The sequence below is a fragment of the Mytilus galloprovincialis genome, chromosome 10 (assembly GCF_965363235.1).
Source record: "Mytilus galloprovincialis chromosome 10, xbMytGall1.hap1.1, whole genome shotgun sequence".
NCBI lineage: Eukaryota > Metazoa > Mollusca > Bivalvia > Mytilida > Mytilidae > Mytilus > Mytilus galloprovincialis.
The window spans coordinates 63,183,867-63,209,067 of record NC_134847.1 but is presented as its reverse complement, the minus strand read 5'-3'; the positions used below and the strand labels follow the sequence as shown (position 1 = coordinate 63,209,067).

The 25,201-nt window shown below is 31.5% G+C and overlaps 1 protein-coding gene across 1 annotated transcript in view; it reads right to left on the bottom strand.

The window, feature by feature from the left end:
- LOC143048076 (uncharacterized) overlaps nt 1-25,201 on the bottom strand; it is a 112,723-nt gene that overhangs the window by 77,433 nt on the left and 10,089 nt on the right. Inside the window, exons 8-30 of the mRNA XM_076221517.1 lie at nt 25,044-25,165; nt 23,807-24,028; nt 22,965-23,098; nt 22,642-22,734; nt 21,070-21,206; nt 20,556-20,676; nt 19,676-19,980; nt 18,983-19,242; nt 18,560-18,714; nt 17,345-17,470; nt 17,067-17,174; nt 15,854-15,968; nt 15,092-15,374; nt 14,627-14,739; nt 14,146-14,250; nt 13,401-13,869; nt 12,906-13,062; nt 12,013-12,339; nt 11,403-11,534; nt 2,997-3,106; nt 1,539-1,899; nt 1,010-1,102; nt 386-588 (exon numbers count right to left, since the gene is read on the bottom strand). Of these exons, the coding sequence (XP_076077632.1) occupies nt 386-588; nt 1,010-1,102; nt 1,539-1,899; nt 2,997-3,106; nt 11,403-11,534; nt 12,013-12,339; nt 12,906-13,062; nt 13,401-13,869; nt 14,146-14,250; nt 14,627-14,739; nt 15,092-15,374; nt 15,854-15,968; nt 17,067-17,174; nt 17,345-17,470; nt 18,560-18,714; nt 18,983-19,242; nt 19,676-19,980; nt 20,556-20,676; nt 21,070-21,206; nt 22,642-22,734; nt 22,965-23,098; nt 23,807-24,028; nt 25,044-25,165 (4,251 nt within the window). The remainder of the gene's footprint in view (nt 1-385; nt 589-1,009; nt 1,103-1,538; nt 1,900-2,996; nt 3,107-11,402; nt 11,535-12,012; nt 12,340-12,905; nt 13,063-13,400; nt 13,870-14,145; nt 14,251-14,626; nt 14,740-15,091; nt 15,375-15,853; nt 15,969-17,066; nt 17,175-17,344; nt 17,471-18,559; nt 18,715-18,982; nt 19,243-19,675; nt 19,981-20,555; nt 20,677-21,069; nt 21,207-22,641; nt 22,735-22,964; nt 23,099-23,806; nt 24,029-25,043; nt 25,166-25,201) is intronic.

Here is a 25,201-nt window from a genome sequence, read left to right as displayed (position 1 = left end):
GTCCCATTGAATAAACTAAACAGAGAACAATACCTGTTGTATTTGTTAGATGGGACAATAGGACTTACAAAAGTTTAAATGGACAGGTAACTTGCAGGTGAATCTGTGGAAAACTATGATAGGCTTCGCAATAAAAGGAAATTTCATATCAGTTTATTCCTTCATGAATTTGCATTATAAGACAATTATGATTGAACAGTAACTGTGCCAAAACTTAAATATTAAATTCTTATTTATATTGTTTGATTGTTGGTTGCTTAATGTCCATTCTACTTTATAAGATAATACCAGAGGTCTGACTGACACAATGATTGCTCGACAAGTATCAGATATTATTATCTTAAAAAAGCACTCTTCTGATTATGTGGATGGGTTATAAACTTACCTTAGGTGTGGTCTCACGGATTCCATATCCGCTGGATGACTCAGGATTGACAATAGAATAGGATCAGAGACAAAGTAAAATCTAGGGAAAGCTCTCCTCTTGTTGTCTAGATATACCATCAGTGATTTAAAACAGATCTCTAATTCATCATAGATAATCTTATAATGGAGAACCTTAGATCCTTCTCCTCCTCCATGACAACACTGCAAATAAAAATACAATCTTTTAACAAATTTACTTATATGTTGTACACCCCTTCCAAAATGCTTTATTTTTTTTTTGTATTTCTACTGACAAGCTTTCTCCATTGTAACTTTAATTTATTCACAACATATTTTAGGATTGGTTTGGTCTACAGCTTAGAATATTGTATAGATGTCAGTCTATTGTTGAACACTGTATCTTGACCTCTAAATGTATTCAAGTAAATGCTTTCTCATTGATTGTCGATAATTCATGTTAATTCTCTTTTTTTTTGTACAGAAATCCATAAATAATTGTTGACATAACCTGTTTATCAACATCATAGTAACACTATTCCATCATATCAGGTTGACTATCCCATGTTTAAGGTTACTTATACAGAATCTAGACATGTAACAAGAGTTCAATTATCATTCATACCTGAAGAACGTTCCTTGTATCAAATGCCTTTTTCATCAGTTTCATCCAAGTTTTATCTACTCTGGTAAATCTTTTAGCTTCTTGGGGCAGTTCCTAAACAACAACAACAAAAAAAGTATATAACACTGTTTGTCAACAATGTACTGAAATTCTGATTTACTAATAATAGTTCTTTTAGTTTCCAACTTTTCATCACAATGTTCAATTTCAAATAATGGAAAATTTTAATTTATGAAAACATGCAACAAAATGAGTCAGAACTTCTGAAGTTCAAGGAAAAAAAATAAATATTTCAAAGTTTCTTTAAAGCATAATAACAGACATTGGATTGAACTGAAAGTCTAAATTAACGCTATATCAACATAACATCCCAAAAAACAACATGGTGAATATTGGCTGCTAAAATCAAATTTTAGTTTTACCATACCAAGTACATAATATTATTTAATCAATCATCAGATTTATTGTTGTCAAATATTCATGTTTATCAAAGCAAGTATTTTTTATTTCATAAATAAGGTAAACAAACCCTGGCAGCAGCAACATTGGTGAAGACAGCTTCCAAATACTGCCACAAATCTTGTACTTCTAACCACAATTCTAAGACTTCCGCCACCTCCTTTAGTTTGACTGCCAGAGATGCTGTTTCTGTTCTGAGTGGAGCTATATACTTAGATGTTAACATGTTAGCCAGTAAAGCTTGAGAGTCTTCTAACTGTTCTAGTAATCTCTCAGTAAAGGCTTTGTCTAGGTACATAGGTCCACGTTTCTTGTAATGTTCAAATGCTAACACTTGTTCTGTCCATTCTTCCTCTGTTACTTTCATTTTGATCTCTAATTCTAACTCTCTGGCTGCACCATGACATATTTCTTCTATTTCTGTTTTATGTCTGCAAAATTTTAACCAAATCATATCATAACAAAGAAAAATATGCAAATACATCATTCATTATATTAATTTCATGCATTCATTCTTATAATTAGAAGAACTAAAAAATGCCAATAATGATGACAAAAAAAATCTTGGTTATAGCTATTCCTTCATTTACAGTTGAGATAATGTAAGACAATATTCATATTATAATAATTTTCCTTATTCCTAAACATGAAATGCAATTCGCTGTTTCAGAATCTAATGCATTCTGGGTTATATTTTCAAAAGTCTACACCAAAATGTTGTAATTGGTTTAAAACATTCTAAACAATGGAAATTCAACCAATGATGTAAATGTTCATTCCATTTTGGTGTACAATGAAATTACCTATAGTCCTTTAGATTTTGAAAACGTGAATAACAAGAATGTGTCCATAGTACACAGATGCCCCACTCGCACTATCATTTTCTATATTTTTGTGGACCGTAAAACTGGAGTTAAAACTCTAATTTGAAATTAGAAAGATCATATCATAGGGAACATGTATACTAAGTTTCAAGTTGATTGGACTTCAACTTCATCAAAAACTACCTTGACCAAAAACTTTAACCTGAAACTTGCACTATCATTTTCTGTGTTCAATTGACCGTGAAATTTGGTGTTAAATTGAGAAAGATCATATCATAGGGAATACGTGTACTAAGTTTCAAGTTGATTGGACAAAAACTACCTTGACTAAAAACTTTATTCTACTGCGGGACAGACAGACGGACGGACAGACGAACGGAGGTACAGACCAGAAAACATAATGCCCCTCTAATATCGTAAGTGGGGGCATAAAAACATACATTGACTTCTAGATCTTTATGTTTTTTTCAAGCTGCAAGGTTGTTGTCTAATTGAAATAAACAGTATATCTCCATATAATGATAAAGGATATTAGTGGTTGTATTGACATGAAAGTTTCTTGACTGAATGTACATTTCAAAAACAGTTTAATACCACACTTCATTTTATAAATTATCAAAGATATCAGGCTTATAATTGTAATATGGTCAATTGTTTACATTCCAAATACCATAAAAAAAAAGTATTTTACTGTTAAAACTTACTTGATTAATTCTATCTCTAAAAGATGTTTCAATTTGAACACATTGGCTTCTAATGGGAATGAACTGTGTGTGACAAACATAACTCTGGACCAATGACGATTTCTTATTTCCTGAAAGTACAAACAAATTGTTATCTACTATGAACCGTGCATAGTAAGTCAAATATACACTTTGACATAAATATAGTTTAGCCAAAAAAAAAAAATCAAAGGAGTAGTTCCAACATGTTTCAAATTCTAAATTAATTTTTTTTTTCTTGTTCATTGGATCTTTGAACACAGCTTAATTTCATATGATTTCATATCCATAAAAAAAATATACAATTAACTCTTATTGTTTCGAACTGGGTTGACTCGAAATTTCAGATGAGTCGAAGTTTTCACATGGTCCCGAACTTTGTTCCATATTAATGTATGCATTTCGACTCCCGATGAGTCAAAATTGGATGAGTCGAAATTTCAGTTGAGTCCAACTAAATTTACGGTCCTAAAGTTAACAAAGGCATTCAAAATTTGTGTATCTTGAAATATTTCTCCAATTAGGCTGACTTCGCGATAATGAGAGACTGTATTTCAATTGATAAGAGGCCCAAATAGGGATGTAATCACATATTATAATTTCAGGGAGTCAAAGTATCAATTACATTCAGTTTGATAAAAATGTAGAATGTTGTTCTTTTGTATTTTTCCATTGTTTTATTTTGTTTCATTATCAAGATATATCCTAACTTTACTAAGGACACATGTAACAAATGTTTACTCTCCAACAACTGGTTCAATCAAATTAATTATTACCACAACCAAAGAGTTGTCAAATCTTATTTTCAGTTATTTAATGTTTAGTTTCTTTTCATTTTCATATGATAACAAGAATGTGTCCACAGTACACGGATGCCCCACTCACACTATCATTTTCTATGTTTAAAGGACTGTGAAATTGGAATAAATTCTCTAATTTGGCATTAAAATTAGAATGATCTTATCAAAGGGAACATGTATACTAAGTTTCAAGTTGATTGGACTTCTACTTTATCAAAAACTACCTTGACCAAAAACTTTAACCTGAAATTTGCACTATCATTTTCTATGTTCAGTGAACCGTAAAATTGGGGTCAAAACTCTAATTTGGCATTTAAATTAGAAAGATCATATCATAGGGCACATGTATACTAAGTTTCAAGTTGATTGGACTTCAACTTCATCAAAAACTACCTTGACCAAAAACTTTAACCTGAAGCCAAAAACTTTAACCTGAAATTTGCACTATCATTTTCTATGTTCAGTGAACCGTAAAATTGGGGTCAAAACTCTAATTTGGCATTTAAATTAGAAAGATCATATCATAGGGCACATGTATACTAAGTTTCAAGTTGATTGGACTTCAACTTCATCAAAAACTACCTTGACCAAAAACTTTAACCTGAAATTTGCACTATCATTTTCTATGTTCAGTGAACCGTAAAATTGGGGTCAAAACTCTAATTTGGCATTTAAATTAGAAAGATCATATCATAGGGCACATGTATACTAAGTTTCAAGTTGATTGGACTTCAACTTCATCAAAAACTACCTTGACCAAAAACTTTAACCTGAAGCCAAAAACTTTAACCTGAAATTTGCACTATCATTTTCTATGTTCAGTGAACCGTAAAATTGGGGTCAAAACTCTAATTTGGCATTTAAATTAGAAAGATCATATCATAGGGCACATGTATACTAAGTTTCAAGTTGATTGGACTTCAACTTCATCAAAAACTACCTTGACCAAAAACTTTAACCTGAAGCCAAAAACTTTAACCTGAAATTTGCACTATCATTTTCTATGTTCAGTGGACCGTGAAATTGGGGTGAAATCTCTAATTTGGCATTAAAATTAGAAAGATCATATCATAGGGAACATGTGTACCAAGTTTGAAGTCGATTGGACTTCAACTTCATCAAAAACTACCTCGACCAAAAACTTTAACCTGAAGCGGGACAGACGGACGAACGAACGGACGAACGAACGGACGAACGGACGCACAGACCAGAAAACATAATGCCCCTCTACTATCGTAGGTGGGGCATAAAAATTTATATATATGTACACAATGGATCATCCTGGTTTGAATAATAGTGACAGAACCCTAAATTTTATCCTACCACTGCAAACGTTAAGATTAAGGATTCTAACAGCTAAGTAAGTTCAACATAAACACTCTAGACAGAAACTTAAACAACTTGACGAGTTCACAATATCTGTTATTTCAACATAAATCCAAACATTTTTAGATATGATTAATTGGTCAAGATTCAAATTGAAGGTCAGTGAATAATCAATCCTCTAAATTAATTGGGCATCTCTGCTGCTAGTCTCCCAGTCAATTCTTTTCTTGTTGTTGTTTGTCCTAAATAATCAAAAACTTTGTTGACTTCTTTATTCTTCTGCTTTGTTGTATTCTTACAATTTCTACATCGCTGACTTCCCCCTAAACATACTTATTATTTTTTGATAATGAAGCAGATAATTTTAGAAATGTTGGAAGCAATTGAAGATCATGAATCAAGTAGACCCATAGTTACAACAAACCAATCAAACACACCCATACTTACAGCTATATCATATTTCTCATCTCTCTGTTTAAGGTACACATATTATAAGATGGTGCATATAAATATAGTGGTATAAGCAAAACTATCACAACTGCAAAATGTGTGTGTTCTGAAGTCTTTGTAAACCAATTTACCATAGAATGTATTAATAATAATTTCTGTATTAAATTTCAATTGAAAAAGTGAATATGTAAAGATGTATTTTGTACTGTAAATTCAGAAATTATTGCATGCATTTATTATTGGGATTTTATCATTTTAGACTAAAATGTGATTTTAATTTTTGCGATATTCAGAAAAATCCTCTTTAATTCATATACAAAATTTCAAATGAGAGTTTAAACTATTGAGATAATAACTTTGTCACATTTTTTGCAATACTTAAAACATCGCAATAGTTTCTGAATTTACAGTAACTCTTTCACAGTGTGTAAACATTTGGGGTCTGTTGTTCAACTTGTGATTAAACTAATCATATGATTAATTTTAATCAGTCGTTAAAAGTTAATCGGATGATTAGTAAATGCAATGATTAAATTGCGTTGTTCAACTTATTTTAATCATTGTATTTACTAATCATCCGATTAATTTTTAATCATATGATTAAATTTGGGTAGTTAGCAAGTGTTTCCCACAATGCATTGTAAATCAGGGCCTACAAAACTTCCTTTGATGCATTAAATTATAACATTCTTCTTTTAAACAGGTTTTGGGTGCCAATAATTATTAAATAAATATCTTATAACATGTTCATGTTTTTTCTTATGGAAACATAAAAATATTTTAGATATGTTTCCAGTTCAAAATGAAATATATGCTTGAATGAAAAATAATTTCAGTGAATGCACTGATTAAGTAATCTCAAATTCAAAAGTAATATGCATTTATTTACCATGAAAATGGTTTAGGGTACATTTTGTAATAATCAGCATTTGCATTCCACTTTAAATTATGACTAGAGCCAGAGTTTTTCATGTAATTGCTCATAAATCTTGGTATCTGAAATGATGAGGTCATGCAGGTGGTCGAAAACCCAACATTCAATGAGTAACTTGAAATCAGTTTGTTTCTTAATTATATTAAAAAGTTTCAATCGTTGTTGAAAAAGTCTTTTCATGCAACATGTGACTGTTCTAACTCAGATGCAATGTCAGAGATTGTCTTCGGTCCTCAATCAAAATGCATCATTCATGGCCATGCTTTTAATGCCTGAATTTGGTGTCTGACAACAACGACAGTGTCCGTGATAGCAACGATAATTCAGTTGACGTTTTTGTTTTTACATAATGATTCCTTCAAATATCTGTTAAATATTTTTTGTTAATTAAGTCATACCTTCTACACATGCGAAAGATACGCTTTTGTTTTATAAATGACGAAATAATTGGGAATAACGATCTCCATTGACGCGTATGTGAAGGTAGTCCAAATAATTATGACGTCTTGAAAGGCTATTATAATTTTTTTCTTTGACGCCTTACATCGACTATGACGTCTTGAAAGGCTATTATAATTTTTTTCTTTGACGCCTTACATCGACGCGTCAAAGAAAAAAATTATAATAGCCTTTCAAGACGTCATAATTATTTGGACTAATGTGAAGGGTGCTTTCTTTCACGTCCGCATCTTATCAAGTATGGCATGCCAAGTTAACATTTCAGATCATTTTTACGGATGGTGTAGATCGTAATAAATAACAGAACTGTAATCGATTGCAGTTCACACGGCATAAGAAGATACAGCGTGACAATTTTAAATATTCACTTGTGCAAGTGTAATGGCACAGTCCGAGAAACTTTTCAATAATTTTTTAAAACTGAAATAACAACTTGTTAGTTCTAGAAATTTTCATAAAGGGGGAGGGGCACTGACTGCCTAAGAGGGGGCCCGCTCCAATCATGCTTCAGTGATTCCCTTTATATAATCAACCAATTTTTTCCACAAAAGGGGGAGGGGGCCAGGGCCCCTGAAAACACCTCTGAATCCGCCCCTTACTATTAATACCCTGTCAGAACATTTTTTTCAATAAATACAATAGTAGAGATAAAAGAAAGTAATAAGACAGTATGATATATCTTGGGTATCCGATATTCACGTGGGATGGTGTGCATAATGGCCGGCCACGTCCACTTGTATTTTTGTCCATCTGATGAGTTAAGCCTTTATCGACTGATTTTTATAGTTCGTTCTGATGTTGTACTGTTATACCACTGTCCTAGGTTAGGGGGAGGGTTGGGATCCCGCTAACATGTTTAACCCCGCCACATTTTTATGTATGTGCCTGTCCCCAGTCAGGAGCCTGTAATTCAGTGGTTGTCGTTTGTTTATGTGTTACATATTTGTTTTTCGTTCATTTTTTTTATATATATATATATAAATAAGGCCGTTAGTTTTCTCGTTTGAATTGTTTTACATTGTCTTATCGGGGCCTTTTATAGCTGACTATGCGGTATGGGCTTTGCTAATAGTGAATATAAAGACAAGAAGATGTGGCATGATTGTCAAAGAGACAATTCCCTATCTGGAACCAAAAGATGTAGTTGTTAACAGATATAATATAGGTCACCGTATGGCCTTCAACAACGAGCAAAACTCATATCGAAGCATAAGCTATAAAATACCTATAGATATGACAAATCAAGGCAGTAAAACAATTCAAACTAGAAATCTAAATGCCTTATATATATTCATGAACAAAACTAAGAACATAAAACAATAATATATATAGCAACAAACGACATGCAACAACTGAATTACAGGCACATCCAAATGCTGATTTACGGTATACAAGTAGAAGATGTTTATTTGGTCCCTATTGGCCCGAGAACACAGTTATTTCGTAGAGCATTTCTTTTAGACAAAAAATTCAAATTAATTTTTAAAAATCGCACCTTCTCTTTCTCAAAAAGATTTTTACAGTGTAGTGTACTACTAGTGAGACAAATAATATCAAATTAATAGAAACTTCTACCAGCTTTAACTGACAGCTTCCGACGTAATAAAAATTGACCATTTTTAAACTGACCAAATCACTACTTAACATAAAGATTCAGCACCCAAATTTTTATAACATGTAATAACAGCCCCCTACTTAATATTTCATGCATTAGATTATCAAGAAATAAATTGTGAAAGTGTATCAAATAAAAATGCAAGTTATACACTGTTCACAGTAGGGACTAACTAACGAAAACCAAAGGACGATAACTGTGTCCTTTCACCAATTGTGTGGTCTTTGTAACCATTTGATGAGATTGTGCTACAACCGACCAACAAAGATGGCTGCTCACTGTGAATAAAATAACTATGAATTATGATTATGTATCTGTGTTTGTGGCAAAAAGTTTAGCTTCTTGTTTGAAATACATTCTCTTAATTGTTCTTTGTTATATAAAGGCATGAAGTATTTGCCACTGGATTTTTAACATGATAATTCACAAGATAACAAAAGAAAGGAAGAAAGACCAATCACAATTTGTCTAATGTTTTTATTTTTAAATTAAACTGAAAAAAGATAAACCTTTCAAATAAAAAGTTCTTTATATAAAAATATTCCCTGGATGTGGAACTTTTGCTCCCTCTATTTTCAACACTAGAAATGAGGTTTTCCAGTGTACTTAAACTTCAAACCTTGCTTTCTAACTGATCTATCCAAGGACTTCATGACTGACAACAACTGTCTTTATTTAAAAAAGAAAAGAAAATCTTCAGTGTCGTTATACGTATGCATGTTGTCTGCTTGCAGTTGATCACCACCCGGACAGAAAGAAATAGACCAACTCCAAGATGTTTATTATTAATATATTCCTGCATCAAGTTATTTTTTACCTTGGGCTTACATAAGAATAAATACAGAATATAGAAAGTGAAACTATTATTGAAAACATAAAGTCTGAAGTCACATAGAAGAGAAATAGATTTATGTTTTTTTGGGGAAAACAGCCCGTGCCAGGGGTACCCTCTGTGTGTTCAAATATGCATGCCATATTTGCCACTGTCCCATGTTTCCATCTGTTACATGCCAAGAATTCCTCTCTCAAAACTCCGGAGGACCTCCTACTGCACCCATTACCGGGATCCATTCGTAGATTTGATCCATTGTAAAGTGAAATTAATTTATGAAAGAGGGACGATAAATACCAAAGGGACATTCAAACTCATAAATCGAAAATAAACTGACAACGCCATGGCCAAAAATGAAAAAGACAAACAGACAACAATAGCACACACAACATAGAAAACTGAAGAATAAGCAACACGAACCCCATAAAAAAAACTAGGGGTTATCTCAGGTGCTCCGGAACATGACCTGCATGTACGTGTCGCCACTGAAGACCACAACCATATAACAAATGGTCAATATAAATTATCCGTGTTATTTGCTCTATGACACATTTGCATGCTCTTTATTTTTTAATATTGATGCAATTATGATCATTTATACTTATCATTTCTTACTCGGACTAACCGGAGAAGCATCTAATAGATGAGTTGGAATTTAAAAAAATCAAACATATATTCTGTGATGATCTGGAAAAACAAGCACTAGTCACATAAATCATACATTGTTGTACCTCTCTCCCAACGGGGGTATAATACTTCTTTTGAAATATATCTGACACTCGAATATGAGATTTCCTAGATTCTTAATAACAGGTGCTTGTTTTTGTATATTGTGTCAGATAAAAAATATGAGACATTTTATTGACTCAGTCTCTTAATACCTAATCAGTAATATTAAACACTGATGGCAGTATATTTTCATTATAAATATTTGCAGTTGCGGATCATAGGCCTAAGGGGGAGTCCGGGGGTTGGAATCCCCCTTTTATTTGACAATCAAAGTTTTTGAAAGGCGACGTGTGGTTTGAAACAACCCTTTTAATCTGGGCTACGTTGGAACCCCCCAAAATGGCTGGATCCACCCATGATTTGGATCCTCATAGCTCATAAACTTTACTAAATGGGAAAACAATATACAATGTTTAAAAACTTCGTGTAAAGATAGAAATTGTAAGGTCCGAGATATACGGGGACGAGTTCACCCATCATAATTTACCTGCGTAAACAGTTAGGACTAGGTCAAGGGCGCTACTGAAACTGAAAGTGCTAATATTTGAACTTCGAAAATGGGGAAATTAGCAAAGACTTGCTTTGAAAATCAATTATGGCCTGTACATTAATGCTATGGTAACATTATTTATTTATGAAAGCTGTTCGTCATAATTTGCTGAATGGTTCCGCACAATAACATGTGGCCCGTCTCAGCGTACGTTTAGTTTTTTTGCAATCAACACTGTCACTGAGCGGTAAAATACAAACGAAAAACTGCCGAAATGTGCAATTTCTCTCTGTTAACAAATGACCATTGTATGAGTGCGTCCGATCCTTCGCCCCATCTTGTCAAATCTCTTTCCAATTTATGTTTCAATTCAACTCCTAGCAAATATATTGTGTTTCTTTCAAATATTAAGGTATTTTATGGCTGAAATCTCTTTCCAGGAGCTAAATATCTCTTAAACGCCTCATATTTCGAGGATAAACTAATTTTTGCATTGATACAGCAGCCATCTTGGATGCTTTAATCATATGATTAAAATTTAATACACCTCAAAGAGGTGGATTAAGTTTAACGACAGTTTTAGTCTTTTTAACGCAGCGTTAAAATTAACGACAAGTTGAACAACACACTAATCATATGATTAATTTTAATCGAATGATTAAGAAATTTTAACGACACGTTAGCCCTAACGACAAGTTGAACAACAGACCCTTGATATATATGTATGTTTAATGAACAAATCATTTATTTTACCTTAGAATTAAGTGCCTTGAGAAGAGGGAATACTTCTAAGTACGTCTGTAGGGATGTCTTCAGATCATTATATGCATCTTTATCCTTCAGTTTACTGGGTAAAGCCAGACACTCATCCCAGTATCCTTCAACCTAAAACACATAATGTTTATTTTATATCCTTCAGTTTACTGGGTAAAGCCAGACACTCATCCCAGTATCCTTCAACCTAAAACATAGGTTATTTTATATTATAGCAAACAGTCTGTAGCCAGGATGTCTCTGAGGGAGATATAAGATGTCATAATGCTTTGATTATAATAAGTCAAACTTCAATCTGAAACCCAACTCTTTAAGTGTCTAAAAATTGTATTTTTTGCCTTCATGTATATTATGTGTAGTTTGTTGTATGCCTATAGATGTTATGACTTTGATAAAGTATTATTATGAACCCCCAGGCTAGATAAGGCAACAATGTTCATAGTGAAACAATTTTCATAGTAATAATATTACAGTTTTAAAATTTTTGAGGAAAACTTTTTAGTAGTGGCTTTATATAACAGTTTCCAGAAAAATACTACTAGTAATTCATAATAAAACTAACCAATAAACCTCATAATATAATTCTTACCTCAATATGAGCAGCTTCCAGATCAACATCAGCCCATAATGTATCTTTAAACCTATTGTCAAATCTAATGAACTTCTGAAACAGTCCATATAACTGGTTCAACAGATGTAATTCTTCTCCTGTCTTGTCAAGTTCAATGAAAGGTTTACATATAATACCAAATAGTTTAGATACAGAGTCTAGAGTCTTTCTCTTCAGATCGAATAAAACATAACTTTGTTGGAAGAAATCAAGACGAGAAACAGCCTCTGATGGAGGTATTCCTGGAACCATTGGACCTTGTCCATCAAAGTCATTTCTGAACCGCAACACTTCTACATTGAAAGACTGAAAATAAATAATTAAAACATTTCATAAATAAAAATCAAAGCAATTGTAAGGTATATTCATTGTAACAGTCACCAGACAATGCAACAAAATTACCATAAATAAAATTAGAGGTTATTATTAATCTTCAACAACAGACATGTCCATATAATATGTACAGTCTAATTTTCCACTAGACTAGCCTTGTTATGAATAAAACAATAACTGATACTCCTTAGAATGCTAGACATTTTATTTTCAATTGCATGTTTTACTATTCATCTATTTAATTTGTTTGATAATGCCTATGAAATTTTTAATTGTAAAATAGTTAATTTCATGTCTAAGATTTTTCCTATAACTACACAGCCACCCTAAAACAAATTGAGTAAAATATAACCAGAAAAATAGATACTTTTCAATTTGTTTCAGACAAAAAAAAGAGAAAATGTTTTTTGCACTCGCCACGATATGACTGTTTTGTGCTAACGCAAACATCAATAAATCATAATGCTCAAGTCTTCAAGAAGCAAATTAGACATTTATGATCGAAGTTTATGCTATCATGCAAGATATATTGTATTTACCTTGACTTGTTTATCCAGTTCTTGTTCAAATGTTCCTCTCTTCTCTATCAGCAGTTTATGCCTGACTTCCTCTGCCAGTTCCATCAATTCTTGCCACTTGTCTCGTAACTGATCAACTTCCTCAACCTCATTACGAGGTAACCTCAGCTCAAATTCTCTGTAATGATAACAAGTATTATATACTCCTTGTAAGTAAAGTTTAGAACTTTCACTATTTTTATAAACCATACTACCTAATTTGATCACAATATTAGAGAAACTAACACAATTTAAAAAAAATTATATGTAATTATTTTTCAAAGGTTTCTATTTTTGAGTGTATCCGCTAGATAACTTCAGAGGGGTACCTTAGTTACCTAATAACGGCTTTCCCATTTCCTTTCTGTTTTAAAATCTGAACTGAAATATGTTTCTGCTGTTTTTAAATTCATTTGAAATAATAGTGTTTAAGTACCAGTTAGATGTTTTAAACAGGATAAAAATATATCATCTTACCTTAGTTTGGCATACATAGTTTCTATAGGCAAATAAATTCCATCTATTTTGTTTTCCATATCTCTGAGTTCTTCCAGTAAATGTAAGGCACTATTTAATTGGTCCAATGATATCACATCTAATTCTAGTCTATTACGTACATTAGACCTGTACAATACAGCACTATCTAGTTTTTTCTTGGCTTCTTCATGTAAAACAGAAGCAAAATGACTCTTCCACTGCATGGCAAATCCATGTAAAGCATCTTTAATAGGGTCAGTTTTCAGACAAATAGGACCAACAGGAAGGATTTCAGGTATGGCGAGAACCTTCTTTTCTATGTACAGGTATCTCTCTACCTCTCTTTTGATGGCAAACATGCCAGGATCTGATTGCATGAATTCCTTGAAGTTGCCATGTAGATCATCTTTCCAGAGAAAATCATAATAACTAAAGTGGAAGATATGCTTGTTGATCACTGGTTCTACATCTGCAAAGAAATAAAATATTATGTATCTTCTGAAATTATATTAGGATTTATGAGTTTAATGTTCATGATGTTAAATTACAATTTTTATCATTTATCTCAATTCGAATGAAATTCAATAAAAATTAAATATCAAATTAAATTGAATTGTGTCCTTTAATCTACTTTCATTGAGATGACATTTGTGAACTGCGTCAAAATTTGATTCAATTCTGCTGCCTCTAACTATATTCTATGATATGTACAAGTTGTGTTCACATTTTTAATTCTTTTGTCTACCTTCTACGATGTGTGTTAGCTGTGTCAACATTTGATTTACTTCTGCATCTGAAGTAATTCTGTCATGGAAGTCATAAACTCTGTCCCTCTCTACCCAGGTTACATCTAAAAAGGAAAGTTATGATAATTAATTAATGACAGAATGCCTCAATCACACTTATGGTACAAACAGTTGTCATACACTGAAGGCTGACCTTCAACTATCTATTATTTTAAACCATGTTGTTTTATTTCTGGCTCATCTTTATTCTACAAATTGTCTTGCAAAATGTTTAGGCATTTCAACTGTATGCTTCCAACTTGAATGTTTAAAAATCTATTCTGCAGGAAGTAGGGCAGAATTATTACATTTCAATGAGATACCTAACCTTGCCTTCAGTATCTTTAAGGATTCTTCCAGTGGCATGTGACAAGCTTCATTATAATACAAACATCATATTAATGTCTGGTTTAAGTGACAAGCTTCATTATAATACCTTACCTCTACAAGATTCTACAACAGCTGAAGCCACATCATTAATGGCTGTCTGGGCAGTGTCTAGTGTTGGTTGTACTGCTATAACTGGAATATTAAAACCAACTTCTATCTCAAACCTGAAAGGACAACAGTTTTAGAATTCAGTAGTGGCTACCTACCATATCAAATATTCTATCAAACCTTAAAAGATCTTCGTTGAAATTTAATTTCAATATGAAAAAATTACATTTAATAATTGATAAAAAATTGTTTCTTTAATGCTGATGTGTAGTAATTTATTGCACATGTTATAAAAATAGCATTAACTTATTAAAAAGGTACAGATTATTTCTCTTCCTATGTCATTATTTATAATCCTATCTTGGTAATCTGTATCATAATCCACTAGACATCAGTCCAGCTACCATGTTTTACAATAACTCTAGTATGTGATAAACAATTTGACTGCTACAAAAATGATGTACTTACTGAAGATATGTGAGATCATTTGTTTTCTCTGTAGTCCAAGTCATATTGGATAACGCTGACATACTGGTATTCGGTCTTTCTGTCATAGCAGATGATACCCTGCTCATAGCAGAAGCAGCTCTACTGGTACGACGAGGACTAGTGTTTGGTGAGTATGTAGGATTAGACAATACACTGGCAGTTCTTAGTTCTTCTTCTGAACAACTTGTAGAATCTACTAAAGCTGACAGAGATCTCTTAGTGGCAGTGAGTACAGCTTCATATACTTGTTCTTTGTAAAAGGCTAAAACATATTACAAATTGAATTACCGGGACTACTTTTTCTAAATAATACATCTGGGTTAGTAAAATGTTTTATTTAATAGTATTCCTCAAGACTAGTTTGATTTTTGATTGATTTTAAAGTCTAAGTATTATAAAGTTAAAATAGTAAAACAATAGTATTCATTGTAAGGTGACAGAAAGTGCATTTAATCTGATTGATTTTGAATGATTTTACGTGATGTCAACATAAAAGACTGAGGTACATTACCTTCATTCATTTATTAATTTAAAAAAATCTATAAAGGAATATATCATAACCAACAAATTGAAAAATAATCAATTTGTAAAAACTGTGCCTCCTAAACAATTCTTTAAAAGAATAAAAATTGACAAACCTGTGAATATAAATAGTCTGCTGGACTAAACATGGTCATAAAAGTTATCTCACAAATAATGGACATATTAAACCTGTAATCTATCAATAATATTTCAACATACATATAAGATTAGAAATGAATTTCTCTTCCTCTGCAGCTCTCTGTTTTTCTTTCATGGCTTCAGTGTCATCTACCATTAATGCTAATTTCTTTGCCTTTGGGTTATGATGTTCCAACTACAAGAGAGATAAATCAGATTGTTCTTACAACTCATTTTTGATACAGTACAACTTATTGTCTATTTAATGATACAATGTACATTACAAAGTCATGTTTTTGTACAATTTAGACGTAGCTACTGTTTAAGCAGGTTCCAAATTCTATAACTGGCTTAAAATAAATATCTATTCATGAAGTCATCCCAAAAATAGCTGTTTTAATGACATCAAAATTAATATTTATACCAGGAAAATAAAATATACTTTGTTCCAATATACCTTCCCATAAAGTCGGTTAAGATGAAAGAAGAATTTGTTGTTTAAATATATCTTGTACGATGCAGAAAATAACTTTTAAAAATAACTATATTTATCTTAAAAAGATTTTTTTTAAATGTATATATGAACATGCAAGTTTTTAAAATGTTAAATATATAAATATTCTAAAAAAAATTATAAATGAATTTTCTAATCTACAATGTAACTATAAAGTATACACATTATGACACATGTGGACACATAGAAATGTCTCGCCTTCAAAATTTAATTAAATGTTATACTATTGTATAGATATTAGTAATCTAATGTTTACATCAGGTTTAATATTAGCAATTTAATATCTTAGATTATAACATTTCTATCAAGAATGATTATTATTTCTATGCCTATGTTCAAAGGGATTGGTAAAGTCTGTTAAAATTTTGGGTAAATAAGTATGCGTCAGTAGATTATGTGCTTTTATTTCACTTTCAGTTTTAAGCCCAGACTACTTTGAAACTCACATGTGCATGATTTTCTTTCGTACTGAACAGCTATACAGAAAACAAAGGAATAAGTTACAGAAGAAAAAAACTGTTAATCTGAGCAATAAATTTCAACATAAATTTGTTATTTGTTCCTCTTATTAAGTATCCCACACATAGTTTGGATTCAGACTGTGTCCAGGGTTTTATCAGAGCAATAAGATTTATTTTGTATTAATTTTTTACTATTGTTAGTAACTAAAAAGAGAAGTTACTGGTACAGAGAAGTATATAGATATATATGAACTAATTGATGATATATTTGACTGAAACAGTGTATATATGTGATATGTTTCAGTAAAAATTATCCCACCATTTCTGACAAGGTCTTATGTGCTACACTATGACGTTTCTGAAGGTTGCTTTTATCTGATACATTTTTCATGGACAAAAAGCCTTTCGAAGCTGAATATATGTATTCCTGTAAAATGTAAAATGATGTGTTAATGCTGGTAACTGAAATTACACATGTGCTTAAAAAATTAAAATAATGCAAAAATATTGGATAAAGGACTATATATGATTGGTTGTTTTATATGATAGAAAATCTTGTGGGGATAAAATTCTACCGGAAAAAGTGCTGACTCGTACCTTTCTAGTAGCCAGTAGATTAGCCACAGCCAGTAAACCATTCATAACTCTCTGTACCAGCTTCTGTAGTTCTCCCACTTTTTCTTGTACTCTGTCTAACATTACATCTCTAAACTCATGGGGTGGCTATAACAAAGGAAACATCCAATGATCATTACATTGTTTTGCAAACATAAGATAAAGTTCTGTTTCTCAGTTATTATATTCTGCACAAATTATTTCAAGTAACCAAATGAGATACATTATAAGTTTAGTACTAGAGATTTTTATCTGTGATCCTAAAATATGATATCTAAACAATAGATCTTGTGAAATAGCAAAAAATCGAAAATTACCAACTTTAACCCTTTCACCGATTGCTGCCCAGACAGAAGCTACTCTGAGACGATGGCTTCCCTGGCTACTTTTACTCAAGTGGGAGATCTTCATAATAAATGTCAATAAAAACTTGTTTGTAGTTATTTGTGTATTTATATCATTCACTAACACCATGTTCACAGTTTTGTTTATGTTTTGATAATTTTTTCTTCATAAAATATTCAAATTTTCTAATTTTCGTCATTATATAGGTGAAATTCTCAAAATTCTGCTCTTTGACCCCAAATCGTAATTTTTTAACCCAAAACGGCAAAATTTTGAAAAATTTTATGAGACTGTACAAATTCCTCACACTGAACGATGTCCATTCCAAGTGTTTTGTACATAAAACGACATTTTATGTCTAAAAAGTATACTAGTTTGGCTTCAATTCTTCCATTTTCTTTCAAAAAAAATGTTTCCTCATTTCAAATTCTCGTAAATTCCGTAAATTTCCTCTGATTTTGACACGGTTTTCAACAAACGGAAGCGTCATGTTTACACTTTCATCCGGGTATTCATCAAAGAAAGATAACTCATGTTTGCACTGTTTTGAGCGGGAAATATAAAAGATGTATTCTGATCCCGGTAAAACGGGACTCGTCGTCAGCTGTCTGAAGCGTGAATCCAGGTAAACCGGGACTCATCGGCGAAAGGGTTAACAATTCCCAACACATAATTTAAATGTAAATCATAATCAAGATATCTAAATGAAATAACAGTGCATTTGTGATTACTTTTCTACCCCCCTCACCTTTCTGCTCCACACAATTATCAATCATTTCTAGAAATTTAATTGACAGCAGCCATATAAACAAAAATATAAAAGAATAGTTAATAATTAAAAGATAGACCTACCCATGGTCTGGTGATAGCTTCTTCATAATCAAACAGATAGAAATTCTTGATGGCTTCTAGTGATCCAGCAACATCATTCTCCATAATGTCCTGAACTTTGGTACTTCTGTCCTTCAATCTGTTTGTAGCAGAATGGATCTGATGTAAAAAGGCATCTGAAAATAGAAAACAGTTTATAAATTGTTTTGAAATTATGAAAATTCTCGGTCGATAACATTGAATGGTAACACATCAGATATACTTGAATAATCATTTTGACAAAAAATGTCTCTTAGTAAATTTTAAGACTAGCAGATATTAAATCATGAAAATGTGAGAGTAATTCTATTATATGCATCTCGTCTTTATATGAACAGGTCAGGATATCAAATTCAGCATTTTCTGTTAAAAAAGCCTATGTTCATATAAAAAAGATAGAAATACCTATATTCATGCTATTCCATGCTAGAGTTGTCAGTCCAGGTTGTAACTGCTCCTCAACAAACTTAGTATGAGGAGTGAATAAATTCTGGAGAGATTCTGGAATACACTTGCATGTTTCCTTGTACTCATGTAAAACTAGTTCTAAATGACTCTTGTAACTTTTGAAGCGTGACTCTTGCTGCATAATGGCAGTAGCTGAGTCTGGAATCTGAATACCCAGTCTGGTTAACCATTTAGCCTCATGGATCAGCTCCAGTACTCTGAAAAAAATATTATATAATCAAATGTATTTATAGCTTAAAATATATAGGGGTACACAGACTTATTTTTTTATAAATCTTTAAAATTTATTTTTTAAATGAAATATAAAATATCTTTTCTAAATAATTGAAGATTTGTTCTGTTTCAACAATTTTATGTACATTAAGATTTTCTGTTATAACAGATAGATAAGGGTTACTCAGAAAGTTTAAGAAATAACAGTCGGTTTAGCAAAACCCTCTCAACAGAGCTACCTTGTTTTCTGAATTGTAGATAAATCATAGGTCGCTCCTGGAATTATACACCTGCAAGTTATTTATATTCATGTCAGACAAACTTCTATATGATTCTTGTAACTTTTGAAGTGTGAATTATTTAAGAAAAACCGTTTTGATCATTATTGACTAACTATGTCCCTATCCTGTTGCATACCTTTCATCAGTATTGACAAGAATTTCTCCTGTATTTGGATGATTTATAAACAATGTAGCCCTAAGTCCTGCTTTGGCATGTTCAATTCTGTTCTTCCACTGAGCAAACCATAAACTCTCAAATGTCACTAGAGCAGTGGCAAGTCTATTGTATATTTTGACTATTCTACTGAAGTCTCCTAATTGATTGATTGCTCTATTATCACGGAACACTTTCATTGGATTCTCGATTCTCTTCAGAAGTTGACGGGACCAGTGGATAGCTCCGGCTGCAGGAGGTGCATTCCTCACCATCTGTGGACTTTCCTATAGAAATTTAATACAAATTACATTAAGATCAATTATTTATTCATAAATTGTAATTTTAGGATAAAAATAAAGAGAGTGAGGTCATTTTTTCTTCAGAGGGGAATAAATTGTGGTAAGATTCTAAGAATACATTTGCATGTTTGCCTGTTTTAATGTAACACAGGTTCTAAATCATTCTTTTTAACTAAGTATGGTTCAGAAACTGATGATAAATTTCTTTTGTTATCTTCATCATTGTAACCTAAATTGCATCAGTAATAGGTTAGCTAGCTTATATAATGATATGTTACATATAAAGATAAAAGATGTGGTATGATGGCCAATGAGACAACTCTCAAAGATAGACCATATGACACAAAAATTAACAACAATAGGGCTGCATTTCTCTAAGTTATATAAACTAAAAGTATCAAAATGATTTTTTTCTTTTTCCAACCGATGTAAAGTTAGTTATAATGTCCAATGAAACTGATAATAGTACTCCTTTAGTTGTATTATGATAATAATAAAAAGCTGAAAATACATTTTACTTGTTCATACCATGTTTTATATATAACTATTTAAAACTTTACCTTGTGTGTTTCATAAATTCTCTGAACTTCCTCCAGATCAGTTTCATACCAATTAAAGATCTCTACAAACTTCTCTGCTATTGTGGTTCTAATCCCTGGCCTACCCTGTACTGGTCCAAATCTGAAAATTTAACATGTAATTTGAAATATACTGTCATATGAAAATGAAGATGTATGAAACACTGAGATTGCTATTAATATTGAAACAAGAATTGCATGTTATGCAGATTTAATATGGCGATTGCTTACCATTGTTAGTGGAGGCATCCAAATGGTCAATTTCAAACTTATTTTTGCCATTTAAAAAGGATGACTAATATTAATATTGCTATAAATATTCCAATTATATTTTTTTCAGTAAATCATGCGTTTCTGGGTCAAATGTTTCATCATGTTATCCTTTTTGTGATTCACTACTTACAAAGCATATTTTATTCTTTCACTAAAACATTTGTATTTAAAAAAAAAAACTTCATGATTTCATAGCTTATTGCATTATCTCTGATAAGCTTACCTTGTAATAATATCAAGTCCTTGTTGTGTTTTCATTTTCCTCATGAAGATAACTTTAAGGTAGGCTGAGAGCAATTTTTCTTGTTCCTGAACTATCTCAGCAAAGTTGTTGTAGTACATATCAAATCTATCTCTATCCTGTAAAAGTAAAATAAATATATATCATATAAACTCTTCTAAAGTTATTGTAGTACATATCAAATCTATCTCTATCCTGCAAAGGTAATGAAAATATATATCCTTACAAACTTTTCTTTAACAGGTAAAATTAAAAACATTAAAACAAAGTTCTACTTTTTAATACATTTGTATATCAAATTATTTTAATTGTAATTGTCAATCAATTTGCTGATTATTATCTGGCATCATTTAATTTAGAAAATATTTATTATTTGTCATTGTAATTCATCTAGAAAAAAGTATAGCGTTACAGTTGATTCTTAACTATGGGACAGAAGCTGATTTTATGCATTTAATGCAATGAGACAATGTTTTTTATTTAAATAATGAACGATTTAAATGGGAGCTATTGTATTAAAGAAATGTTTCTATTGTATTCAATTACCAAAACTGCAGTTCAATAATTTTAATCAAATTTTCATATACCATCTGAATAGCATTTTGTTTTTTTTATATTGAATTAAACATTAAAACATTGATAACAATTTTACCTATTAAAAATTACCCTACAAGCACATTTAAAAGATATACGACAAGAAAACGAATATCATATAACAGGAATTCAAGAGAAAACAAGAATGTGTCCAAAGTACACGGATGCCCCACTCACACTATCATTTTCCATGTTCAATGGACCATGAAATTGGATAAAAAATATAATTAGGCATTAAAATTAGAAAGATAATATCATAGGGAACATGTGTACTAAGTTTCAAGTTGATTGGACTTCAACTTCATCAAAAACTACCTTGACCAAAAACTTTAACCTGAAACATGCACTTTCATTTTCTATGTTCAGTGGACCGTGAAATTGGGGTCAAAAGTTTAATTTGGCTTTAAAATTAGAAAGATCATATCATAAGGAACATGTGTACTAAGTTTCAAGTTGATTGGACTTCAACTTCATCAAAAACTACCTTGACCAAAAACTTTAACCTGAAAAACTTTAACCTGAAACATGCACTTTCATTTTTTATGTTCAGTGGACCGTGAAATTGGCTATCGTAGGTGGGGCATAAAAAGAACATGAAACAATACAAAAGTTTAAAACAATAGTCAAATGACCTCAATAAATATAAATACAAAAACTCTTGAATTCACAGTAATATCTTAGCAGGACCTGACTTAAATTAATCCTGTTAGCCATATCCAATAGCTAAATTTAGTTGTAAGAGTGTGTTGATCAGGTAAATATTTATCCTTAAAATTTCTGAAAAATTGTATGCGAAAAATAAAAAACAAAAAAGTAATATAAATTGTGTGTTTTGAAGTTTTTTCTACTTCAAAATTCTAGATGAGTTCCTCTTACAACCTTTGATTTTTAAAGAAACTCTATAAAATGCTGAAAAATATTACTCTGAATTCCACATAAAAACATTCAATCAAATGATACCGAATGTTCCTCTATTTCTTCTTGGTCATCACCATTAAAATTACTCTGTCGTCTTTTCTTAAAGAACTTTGTTATACTGTCCCCATAGAAATGCTGTCAAAAATCACTCATTAAATGAATGTGGTTACTTTAAGATAATAATTAATTTCCTTCTCTGTTCTCGTATTTTACCTTCAAAGTTCAAAAAAATTATCTGAAATGTCTGTCTTTAAAACTTAAATATAGATATCTCAAATGCAGCTTTGTTAAAATCACAACTTTGTTGTGACAACTTAAGAAAGCCATATTCTTTTTCAGAAAACAGACCTCTCTGTATGTCTTACCTTAGATTCTACATCTAACATTGTTTTGGTGGTAACATTATCAGACATAGCCCTAGTCATCTGATCGAGGTGATCCAGAATAACAGCTGACACTCCAGGACCGTCATCCTCCTCATCTTCTGGGTAATATTTCCCTACAGATAAAAGAAATTTCAATAAACAGTGGTCAAAATATGGTTCAGTTAAGTCAAGCAAAAAACAAAACAATGGGTGTGGAGTAGAACCTGCTTACCCATCCAGAGCACCTGTGATCACACATGGTATTTAGTTAGGTTTGTGTTGCCCAGTCTTTAGTATTATATGTTGTATTTTGTATACTGTTGTTTGTCTTTTGGTAATTTTGTTTTGTCATGGTGTTGTCAATTTGTCAAGGACTTATGAGTTTGAATATCCATTTGGTATTTTCTGCTCTCTTTTATTAATTTTTACCTTTGAATTTCAAGTTTTCATTGTGTCTAGAAACTCCTGCAAATATTATTGTTGGTAGATTTTGCCAACTGGCAGTTACATGATACTGCAGACAACAATATCAATATTGGTATTTTAACACTTATGGAATGTTAACAGTATCAAAAATAATGGTATCAATATTGGTATTTTAACACTTATGGAATGTTAACAGTATTAAAAATAATGGGCTGATCAGAAATGACCAACAATTAATTCAAGGCATATCTAATTGTTATCAGTTTAGAAGTTTGAAAGGAAATTTTTTAAAGCTTTTAAAACTGGACAACTGATGTAAAAGTAAATGAAATAGCTGACACTATGTCTTAAAAGTTTACACATCAGAATAATCAATACTAGAGTAATCGGTAAGAGGCAGAAACAAAGACACATACTCAATACAGCTAATTGTTCTTCATTAAGTCCTTGATTGTTCTCTTTATCTTTAGAATCAAACACTTCATCATTTTTAGCTATGACTCCTTCGTCCTTCCTTAGATCTGTTTTTGATCCTCCTTCAGAATTAGGGGTGTCTTCGTCCTCAGCTATGGTCCCTAGACTCCTCTCAAGGGAGTTCTCAGCATTCATTGCCTCTTCTTGTTCAGCAGCTTCTCTCTCTGAAAATATGCAGCAAAATAATTGTTTCTACTTTATATTTTTCATTTGAGAAATTATTATTATGTGTAATGCTTTCTAAGTTCCCTGTATAAATATGCAGCAAACATTGTTTTTTTTTCTGTAATCCTGATATTCTTTCATTGATATAAACTTTGGAAGCTGAGTCAAATGCACTCATAGAATGGTTTAAATAAATACAAATAAATGTTGAGGATTCTATTTTCCTAAAATATGATATATTGTACTATAGACGCAAGGCTGCCAAGCTGATAAAAGCATCAGAAACATGTTAAAACTTGTAAAAAAATAAGGTTCACACATCGTAACTTTGAATTAAGTAATTTATCTTATTCTAAAAGAAACAAGGAATTGTACAGAAACTACAAAAATGCTTGTTTTAGGCCCCTTTTTGGCCCTTAACTGTGTGCCCTTAACTATAGTAACCCCCAGAAGGAATCCAAGCCTTCTACTTGTGGTATTAAACATTGTGGTACCATTTGAGAGCAATTGAAATACTTATACATAAGTTATTATCCTGCAAGTAGAAAAATGCTTGTTTTGAGCCCCTTTTAGGCCCCTAATTCCTAAACAGTTGGGACCGTCATCCCCAAAATCAATCCTAATGTTCATTCTGTAGTATTGAACCTTCTTATTAAATTTCATGAAGATCCATTCACTTAAACTAAAGGGATTGTCCGGAAACCAAATGTGTCTTTGGACGACAACGCAAACAAAGACGACGCAAACAACGACGTACTATTATACAATCCCAAATTTTTTTTTGCAGTTGTATAAAAAGAACACTTTTCACATTTGTTGAGTTTGAAGTGTTTTCCTGCATTAAGTTTCTTCATACCCCAAAATTGAAGACCAAGGATGTTTAATTTAAAAAAAGAAAATAAAATTTCGATATGATCAAAATAAAAGAAGAATGATTTAGCTGTCAAAGAAAGTAAAATTGGTTATCTAACATTGATTCTAATACAGATATAAATGTTTAAAAAGAAAGCAAACCTAATGCTTTTCTGGCTTCTAGTTGTCGCTTTCTATATTTATATTCTTCTTTTTCTGTTTCATCTTCAAAAACAAAATCATCTTTCCTCAGTCTAGGCATACCAGCTGTCAAAGTGACCATCCTTTAACAAAAACATGGTAATAAAAATTTAAAACAT